General features: G+C 39.2%; 2 protein-coding genes across 4 annotated transcripts in view; both read left to right on the forward strand.

Annotated features, from left to right (window-relative positions):
• Positions 1–561, forward strand: part of LOC106526992 (partitioning defective 3 homolog B) — a 120,564-nt gene extending 120,003 nt beyond the window's left edge. For both annotated transcript variants that reach the window (XM_014021736.1, XM_014021738.1), the window contains one exon: positions 269–561. In XM_014021736.1, the coding sequence (XP_013877190.1) occupies positions 269–464 (196 nt within the window). In that variant the 3' untranslated portion in view covers positions 465–561. The remainder of the gene's footprint in view (positions 1–268) is intronic.
• Positions 562–9,811: 9,250 nt separating this feature from the next.
• Positions 9,812–10,507, forward strand: part of LOC106526993 (partitioning defective 3 homolog B) — a 112,492-nt gene continuing 111,796 nt past the window's right edge. For both annotated transcript variants that reach the window (XM_014021740.1, XM_014021739.1), the window contains exon 1: positions 9,812–10,024. In XM_014021740.1, coding sequence (XP_013877194.1) covers positions 9,886–10,024 — 139 coding nt within the window. In that variant the 5' untranslated portion in view covers positions 9,812–9,885. The remainder of the gene's footprint in view (positions 10,025–10,507) is intronic.

Here is a 10,507-nt window from a genome sequence, read left to right on the forward strand (position 1 = left end):
TAATGTCTTTATGCTTTGCTTTCAAGAAGCCAGAGTTTCTTGTAATGTTTTGAAGCGGTCTGTGTGTTTTAGTGCTCTTTAGTTCTTCAAGCTCTCTGAAGATCTTTTAAAGGTTGTTTTGGTCTCTTTTACTCATGAACTCATTAATTATAATTAAATATTTATTTTTTTAAGCTGTGCTAAATGGTAGATAATGTAATTCTTTTGATTTAGTCACTTTTTTTGTCATTTTGTCAAATTTACTTATTGTGTCATTGATCTTTTCCAGAGAAAAGTCTCACGTGTCTCACGGGGCCCAGCCTCAGTCTCCCGCCCAGAATCTGAACCAACAGCAGTTCCAGCACATTAAAGCCTCCAAAAGCATGGACCTTGGTAYGAGTCAGAGCCAGCACCTCATTGGTGGGGAGATTAATTTTGTTTATCTGCTCTGCATGATGGCTGCATGCATCTTATCCTCATTTTGAAATAATCCGATCGATGCATGGCTGCTGCAGCAGACTCACAACCACATGCAGACTGACATCAGATGTTGGATCTGTTGGGCAGTTTGTGTGATTCTAACCACTTTTTGTTTACTTGTTATGCTTTTATGCTAACTTACTCGCATTATTAAGTAATCAGAATGTATATGTTGCACATATTCATGATTTTTTCTCCACTCTCATTCAGTTATTTGTCCGAGCAAAATTAAAGACAATCATACTGTACGTGGGACAGTTTTCAAACTGAGCCKCTGGTCTCTTATTTCTGACAACAAATGTCAGACAGGCAGTTCTGGCGGCGACTGTAATCGCCCTTTTGCCTGACGTCTTTGTCACCTGTTGCTCTTTGATTGCCGATGTTCCCGCGCGAGTGTTGAGTGACATTTCGGTGATTGTTAAAAAGTCAGCTCAGAAACACACACGTGCATGTGTGCAGACGTATTTCTGTGCTTCTGCATGCATCAGTGCAACATGACAGCGGATGGAGCGGAGGAACAAAAGCGCATTGTTTCAAATGTCACTTTCCTGAGTCGTGCTCGTTGAGTTCAGGCTGCCGCCGCTCGTGTGTGTGTGTGCGTGTCACACGTGTGTATTTGAAAGTTAGACAAAAGCGATAGTGAAATTCATTTGAACTGCAGAAACATCCATTTCTACACAAATAACAGGCTGATGATATGTCTTGCAGAGCTTCACGTCACCTCTTTTGTCTTTTTACACACTAAGACTYAGATTTACTACGGCTTTAAGACGTCTGGAAGTCTGTTTTAATGTAAATTTGTGAATGTCTGATTTAATTTCTCACTTTACTCTAAATTTAGTAAATAAAATGTAAATCTAGGCATTTACTTGGCTAACTCCTTGTGCGATTTTTAATGAAAGAGTTTAGTTTTTTTTTTTAAATATTACTGCCCCATTTTAAGATGTTTGTCACGGCTAATGAGCTTTATTTATTCTTTATTTATTTAGGGTCCCCATTAGGCTCTACCTCAGCAGAGATTATTCTTCCTGGGGCCCAACACACAGAAAATAAAACACATTAAAAATAAAACAATACATCAGAGAAACAACATAATTAAAAACAAAAATTAAACTAAATAAAAATTAAAATGAAAGAAGCCAAACTACTGGCTTAGAACACCTTCAAAACCTTACTGAGGACTAATATGAAACCAATAATAAATTAGTTTTACAGAATTATCTCTTCATTTAACAGCTTTAACAAATGTGGATAATTCAGTCTTTTTTATTGGATATTGAGCCACAATTTGATGTGGTAATAGCTGAAAGGTTTCCAAATCACATWTCCAGATCGCTAACAGATCACACAAGATCTTTGTTTTGAAGCATTTGCACAGAAAGTTGCAGGTGTGCATTTTGTGTAGAAAATCCACACATATGCAGAAATAAATGTTCAGAACATAACAATACAAATTTTCTACATTTTTTTATAAATAAAAAATGTCGCAACACAAGAAACACAAGCTTATTGTTTTGATATACATATACAGTATATAAGTTACGTTTCCAAATTAATAAACAGCCATGTTTCTACATCCAGCCAGAAAAAATGTATTCACTGCAAGAGTAACTTTAAATGACCTAATGTAAATCAGTCTGCTCATTACCAGTAAGTGTAAATGCAGTCTTTCAAATTAATATTTCTGTGATTCCATGTGGTGGAATCCTGAATTGTTGACTGTCAGAGTTCTGTAGAAAATATGTTAGAGAAACATGTAGAAGTGACTGTAATTAAATAATATTTCTCACTTGTTTCGCCATCAACGTTGGACGTGAAAAACAATCTTAAAGTTTCTTGCAGGATGATCTGAACGTACGTCATTAGTGGCCTGTTTAACTTGGCACATTTTTAATAAMGTAATTATTCAAAGCCTGTTTCTTTGGCTATGCCACCATATAAGGAAACAGTGATTTGGCTGAGYTGGATTTAAGTATTCATTTAGTAAGGATAATTACTACATTCTACACTGATGTGTGTAGCAAAACTACTAAGACTGTAGTTAATGTTGTATTGGGAGTATAGACACACCGTATTTATTCAAGTATAATACATAAAATTGAATCCATAAAATCATCCATAAAGTTGGGGGGTAGTACTATACTYGGAAAAATATTTTTACTTATGTATTTTAACTGAAATATTGGCTTTATTCACAAAATGCCTGAGTCYGGAAATGAGACCGCGTCGTAAAGAGCGGATGAAGCGAACATATTTCTGACACGCCTCAGTGCTTCAGAGCGAGATAATAACAGATCCAGGCAGGCAACATGATGTGAAAAAAAGGGGGAAAAGTAGTCCTGCACCTTAGTAATGATAACGAACTAATGACATTAGCGTGTGACCGAGCCGCTGCTGGAACAACAAAAAACATGTTCGTCTGTAATGGCTCCCGTCTACCGGTGTTCGGAAAAAGTTAATATCCCTGAAAAAACGTTTCCCCACCAGAGGGGGCGCTCATGAGTAGGAAGTAATCTGCTTTCCCCCCACAAGATGGTCCAAATCTCATGTGAAGTCTCTGACCTTTGTGTTGGCGTCACAAAATCAGTGTTTGACAGACAATTCTTTGTAACAGTAAATGAAAAAAAAAAACAAGTGTATGTTTGTAAGATGTGCCATAGTTATTTCAAAATGCKCAAAAGTGTTTAAAAGAGATCAAAACTGGCAACTTTGTCTCTACTTGTGGAAACACAAACCAAGTTGCTGCAATGTGTTGAACTGGTATTAAACTGTTGCAGTGCTTGTTTGCTTTTGTTGCAGCTCTCTGTCTGTTTATTTGCTTCCTCCACCAGCTCTGTCTCCCTCACTCTTCTCCTTGCCAACGTCATTCAGGCTTAGCGGCTGGCAAACAGGCAGAGAAGCTTAGGACGGACAACATCTCTCTGAGAATGTCTCTGTGTGCATGTGTCAGGGGGCCCGAGTGATGCTGAGGGACACTGATGCAGTCCATTGTCTGAATCGTTCCCTGGTGGATCTTTGACTTTGAAAACCATCACACGCCGACGAGGCTCTGCCAGAATCGCGTCTTTAGAAAACCACATCTCCTCCTGTCTCTCCCTTTTCAGYGATTTGTCTCTTCATTTCGCTCCACGTCTATTCCGTCTTTCTGTGGGATTTTCTCAATCTTCCTTTCGTTGTCCCCATTGTTTCCCGTCCTCTTTGCCACTCGCAGACTCTGCCTCGGGTTTAACCTGAGAGCCACCTTGTTGGGCTGATGCGGATTGATGGATTAATTTGTCGCAGGGAGAGCAGCTCAGTTTGTTTGGCCGTGTGTCAGCGCGGGTGTGTGCAGATGCGGCGGCGCATTAGCTCCTCGCCACCGCCGTTAGACGGAGAATTCAAACAGCTGAACTAAGCAGTCCTGTGTTTCATTTCACCCCTGCACATTATGGGCCTGTGTGTGTGCGGGTTYTCGATCTTGAATACATTGCCTGAGTGTGTGTTCTTTACGTGGCGTGTGCCTTTTTGTTTGTTGTGTGTTTAGCACACTGATGTTTTATTGTATTTGTGTGTAGCCTCGGCCACTCCTCTGTATATTGAATGGCCTTTGACCCTTCTCCATCTCCCCCAGTAAGCTAATAAAGGTGAGCAGTAATCAGGAGATGGTCAGTACTGTCGTTTCTTCCCGGTAAAACCATTCATCTCACTCAGACTTTATCCAGTCGTCACTGACAGGCTGTTCTCTATATTTCATTGAGCATAAGAAAGAAAAAAACTCCTTTGTTTACAGTTGGAAAGTGTTGGTAAAGTTAAGGTTTACATCATTTCGTGCTGCATTAAACTTTTTATTTCTACACACAGTTAAATCTCTTCGACAGAATCTATTTTTAGTTCCATCATTATGATATTCCTGGTGAGGGTATGTAGAAAATAAATAGTGAGGCAACAGATTGATGTGCTGTTATGGTTTGTTATGATTGTTTAAATAATGCAAAGGTCTGTTTTCTAGTAAAGCCTTATTTCTGCTAGAAAATGAAAACTGCTCTACATTTAAGGAATATGAGACACTGCTTACAATAATCTCCCCAATCACCGGAGATACATCTGCACTGAAAAATATTTATGCACATGTCATTTTAGATGTAAATATCCCTGTCATTATGTTAGGAACGTGTCATTTTTCCGTAGTTTATTGTGTAAAGAATGCCTTTCGACTATCCTTCAGTTCATTCCGCAGCTGGGTTAGATTACATATGAGCTGGGATGTTGAAACTTCTTCCTTTTTTAATGCAAATATATTGTAAAACCTATTAAAAATAGCTACATTCTTTATTAGAGGATCTGAAGTGAGAATTRCTGTGCCAGAAGTTGAGGCGTTTGGTAAGACTGTTGGCTTTGTAGCCCTCTGCTAAGCTGCTCCTTGGTGTATTTTTGACTTGAAAAATAGTCCACTGACTCCTGCCAACAAAGTAGCCTTGGGATGTCTTGGCATTCTCTCTCACTGTGCTTTTATTTAAAAAAAATTAAATTCATATATTGCTTGTTGTTTATTTTCTGTCCTACTTCATATTTGCCCTCTTACCAAACTCATGTTCTCATTTTACTCCAAGGATTGCCGTCTTATTTTTTATTCTTCACTTATCATCCTCTAAGTGTTTTTTATTATTAATATTTCTCCTGTCTCGCACCATTTCTCCATTTTACTCAAACTGTTTTGGCATTTTTGTCTTGCATGACATCCCTCCCTCCACCTAAAAACAGCTTAATACTTTCATCTTACAGCTGGACAGCAGTAATTACATTTATAACACAAATCCTGCTTCTCTCAGCAGCACTATTTGTGAGTGGGTATGTCTTTAATTATGTTAGTGAATGGCCATCACCCTGTGTGTGTAGCTGTAAAGATGGCTCTGATTTAGTGTGTGTGTGTGTGTGTGTGTTCTCTGATTAACTCACCAAACAGTAAAAGGCTTATACAACTCTTTGTAAAAGTAATCAGGGTGTCCTTTTTAACCAATGCTTTTCACAAAGTTTAGAGTAAGAAGTTAGTGAACTTATCGTTGACCTCAAACTTTAAAACCTGTTAACCTTTGGCCATAAAATACCATAAAACGCCTTAAAAATTACACGCAAATTAAATGAAGGACTGCTTTTGAACCCTTTAGAGTAAATTCACAAGCTTGGTCTCTTTTTAAAGCTAATAATCTGAAWTTTTAACTTCAKCABTCRTATTCTTTGTAACTGTAACCAGTATTTAGTATATTGAAGTAAAATACACAAAAATCAAGATATTTTTCTCTCTAAATGTTTATTTTTTATTAATAAAGTATCACAGAACATGAAGGCAATGAGATATCAATAAACAAATTTTACTGGGCTAAAATATTAATTCCCAACTATTACAGTTCAAATTTGATAACAGTAGCATAAAATATGAATATTTGAGACATAATACAATCCAGCATGTCTCATTTGCATATTTGTACACCTGTACAATATGTCCAGACTTTACATTTTGTCCAAAACACTGCAATTTCTAAATGCTTCAACACAGGGACTTCACTCTGGGCTCAAATTAAAGATAAAACCCCCACAAAATACATTATACCATCCATATTTACTCACAGCATGATGAGATTAAAAAATATATGTATATTAATGTTCTGAAATATTTTAGACCATCTGAGTACATTCAGGCAAATTTCCACCACTGAACAGCCAAAAACACAAGAATAAACAAATTTATCCTTATTTCTTTCAAAGCATTAACATTCAACACAGCTTATAAAACCACCAGCAGCGAAAAAATATTTGTTTCCCTCTCACATTTGATGCATATTTTTTCTCAAATATGATGAAATTAGCGATTCAAAATGGCCGACCGGAAGTCTTTTTATTCAAACATTTTTACTTCTCCTGGCCACAAAAATCACACTTCCATGTCTTGAAGCACTCGAAACACTTAATAACAAATATATATATATTCCATCTTATCAGCATGTTTAGTCAGCTAAATGGCAAAAAAAATGATGGGAAAAAAGTTTTCCTGTGAGCGTGGCTTTCTTCGGCAGCATAGCACGACTGCCTAAGTATGGCGACCTACTCCATATTTACCTTGTCCGTCACTAAACAAAGTTCCCACCCCCTCAAAATATATATCAAATGAAAGGTACGGTGATTGGCTACACAGTTGTGGCATCAGAACGAAGCTCGGAGCTGACTGGCTGATTCTACAGTCAATCTAGCCCAGGATGACGGAAACCGGAAGTTGGTCACTTCTCATATATTATTGGCTCTGGAGAGCCGACAGTTGAACCCAGTTGGTCAAATGAGGTGCCAATCTAAAGAGGAGGGCCTAGATGGTCATTTTGATGCATTGAACACGGACAGAGGTTGAACAGAAACACAGAAAGACATTTCAAAAYAAAACAAACCAAAAAGGGCATGCGGGCGTTCCACTGAATGTTAACAGATAGAGCACTTGTCGTGTATTTTCTAAATTAAACACCAATTTGTGCAATCTCCATCAAGCTTGAGGTCCTGTCTGACTACGATCCTAGGTATGTCTCCACTCTTACATTTAGGTGGCAAGCATCAGCCTGTACTACATCCTTTTACTACATCACTAATAAAGCAAGTGTGACTGCCTTTCCACCTCATCTGCCAACACAGAGGGTTTGTCAGTTTCTTTCTTTGAAGCATTCAGGTGTGCATTAACACAATGCCAAGGAAGAAAATCATCAGCTGTGACTCTAAAGAAGCAGTTTTTACTGTCTGTCAATYTGAGAAAGGTTACAAGGCCATTTCCAAACAATCTGGAGTGCATCATTCAACAGCGAGGAAGATTATTCACAAGTGGCAAGCATACAAGACAGCTGCCAATCTTTCCAACAATGTAGGCCCCATCAGGTTCAGCTTGCTGTCGAGCTGTGTAATGTTCAGAGGGATTGCAAAAAAACACCAAAAATGCTGCATCTCAGAATTCACAATTTTCATTTTGCATTTTTTTTTAAATATGAATAAAATAACGCTGAAATAAAATGATAATAAAAATGAAAATATTTGACTTGTTTGGAAGGAATGAGTGGGAAAGGGATTTTAGTATAAAGAATATATCAGCACAAATTCGGACTAAAGAAACCACCGCACTTATGGAACAATGACAGACCAAGACAATTTTAAAAAGTTTGGCTATAGCTCTCGGTTTACCGGTCAGTCTACGTTCCTACCCTCATCTATGGTCACGAGCTTTGGGTAGTGACCGAAAGAACAGTATCGTGGATACAAGTGGCCAAAATAAGATTCCTCAGCAGGTTGTCTGGGTTCTCGGTCATTCGGGAGGGACTCAGAGTAGAGCCACTGCTCCTCCACGTCGAGAGGAGCCAGTTGAGGTGGCTCATCTGGTTAGGATGCCTCCTGGACGCCTCCCTGGTGAGGTGTTCTGGGCACGTCCCACTGGGAGGAGACCCAGAGGAAGACCCAGGACACGCTGGAGGGACTATGTTTCTCGGCTGGCCTGGGAACACCTTGGGATTCCCCCAGAGGATCTGGTCCAAGTGGCTGGAGAGAGGGAAGTCTGGGTCTCTCTGCTTAGGCTGCTGCCCCCATGACCCGACCCTGGATAAGAGGAAGAAAATGGGCGGATGGGTATTGGGCAAAGTAAGACAATTGGTGAAAACTAAGCAAAGATTACCTACACAAACAACACACGACACCATATGTGAGGCATAAATGGGTAATTATTTAGGGTTATTATGGATCTATAGAAGCAGAGCACCTTAATATCTTTGAGTTGACCATGAACTCCTCTGCATTCTAGAGTATTGCATTTAAAGGTTAGGTCATCTGTCTGTTTGGTGTAATGATGAATTCTGGTCATGCAACATGGCAGTGATTCCAAACATACTAACAGAAAACAAGGTGACCTTAGTCTTATTAAAATGCTGTGGTAGGATCTAAAGAAATCAGGTGCTTAAATACATCAAGAAACTTTGGCAGTGTCTCTTGTGCTGTTATTCTTGAGGTTCTATGAAGACCTTGTAGGCACAGATGTTTTCTTTAAGAATGTCTTAATATTTAGAACATTGATATTGAAAGGTATATGGATTGATCACAAAGCACTTGATGTTTAATAATTCACCATGCCTCAGAATGACATGTAGCCCGTGTTTATGGATGAGAGTCTCACACACTGTGACCTTTGTCCATCTCGTCTCCAAGCARCACGCTTGCATTATGCATGTGCATACTTTTACTGTGTGTTATTACTCGCTGTGCAATTCTGGGTTTTGTTAATGGTTGTTTAAATAGATGTGGAAGTCACAGCCATCTCCTTCCCTTTGAGAACACACTCACACAAAGAGCATCGGTGTGTATAGGGAATCATTAGCTAAAGTGATGCAAGTTTGGCTATCATGAATCAAAGTGGCATCATATCGACAAGCCAGAGCCAGGAAGGAATCCAAAATGTGTGTGTCTAAGGATTACCAGTATTTTGAGCTGGCAACAAGCCCAGCCTTCGTCTTCTTTAGGCAATTTTTCTCTGTCCTCCTCTCTGCCACCGGGGTTTTCCCTGGTGATATTCCCTGCAGGAAATTTAATTTGCTCTCACCCTGTTGCCATCGTTCCTGTCCGGTTTCTCCCATCTTACCCACCATCARCGTCTTCTTTGTTTTAGATGGCTCTCAGTGACAATCACATTACCCTCTCTCTCTCTTTCTCTCTCTCTTTTTTATCCACACAAGTGGTGGAAAATCATAGGGGAGCTTATGACTGAGCTTGATCCAGCTTCAGCAGTCAGCATGTTGTTAGCTTATGTTGGCTTTGTGCAGCAGGGCAGCAACAGTTTTTCTGTGGTCTGTTTGTTAAAGAACTTGCCAGGTTCACTCRTGTTGCCACTTGCAAACTATGTTCTGTGTACTGGGAATGAGAAGTTTTAAAACACAACATGCCTGATCTCTGTTTTACTCCCTCTTGAATACTTCCACTCTGTCTTCTCAACYATCTCAAACCTCTACATCATCCCTCCTCATACATCCCTCTCTCCCTTAGTAATATTTCTCACAGTGTGGTATACTTGCGGTGACAGATGGAAGCGAACAACAGAGGAACAGACWTCACATCCATCACAACCTTAACAATTGTAGAGTTTAGCTCATCGCACTTGTTTTCGTATTTCTCTTACTCTCCAGAGTTCAAGCCATGTTCTTTCTGGTTCTGAATCAGAGTCACTGCAGGTTTTTTAACCCAATCAGAGCAAAGCAAATCTCTTTCTGTCTACATGTCATTCAGATAGTGTCTTTTTTTGATTTAGTTATTTTTTTGTTTTGTTTCATGGAAAACTAACAGTTGTTTTCTTGTTTTCCCCCAGCTCCATCAACTCCTGTGGAACTTGGCCCATCCCTTGGTTTGAAGAAGTCCAGCTCACTGGAGAGTCTCCAAACGGCGATGTCAGAGGTTAACAAGAAATCTGAGCTCCTCCCATTCCATCGTCCACGCCCAAATATGGTCAGAGGAAGGGGCTGCAATGAAAGCTTCCGAGCAGCTATAGATAAATCCTATGATGGGCCAGCCGAAGATGATGATGGTGAGAAAGAAGGACTGTGTGTCGGTGTGTGGAATTGGTGGCTTACAGTTATGATCAGTTCTATTATTTTAGCATCTGACTTTTTGGGGTTTTCCTTTTTTTAATATATGTTTACATGATTTATATCAGAGATTCTTAACCTATGGGCCTGGGCCTCAAAATAACAACAGTTTTTTTTAACTTTGGGCCGCAGAMGGCCATGGAACCACATTGATTTTGAATAAGGTGCAATACACYTTCTCACCACTAGTAGAAGTAGTGCGCCACTCAGATGTTTAACAACTTTTTTAATATGTAGAAGAACCTTAGAAACCTTCCGAGAATGGAAACATATTTTAAATGAAAAGCAGAAAGCAAAAATGAAAGTAACTCGTCAAAAAACACCAACGTTTTTCACTAATATGAAGAGCAGATTCTGTTTTTACCATGCAATATTTTAAAAGTTCAAAACATTATCAAATACAGTTGCAGATACAACTATAT

Source organism: Austrofundulus limnaeus, unplaced genomic scaffold (genome assembly GCF_001266775.1).
Source record: "Austrofundulus limnaeus strain Quisiro unplaced genomic scaffold, Austrofundulus_limnaeus-1.0 Scaffold303, whole genome shotgun sequence".
Classification (NCBI taxonomy): Eukaryota; Metazoa; Chordata; class Actinopteri; order Cyprinodontiformes; family Rivulidae; genus Austrofundulus; species Austrofundulus limnaeus.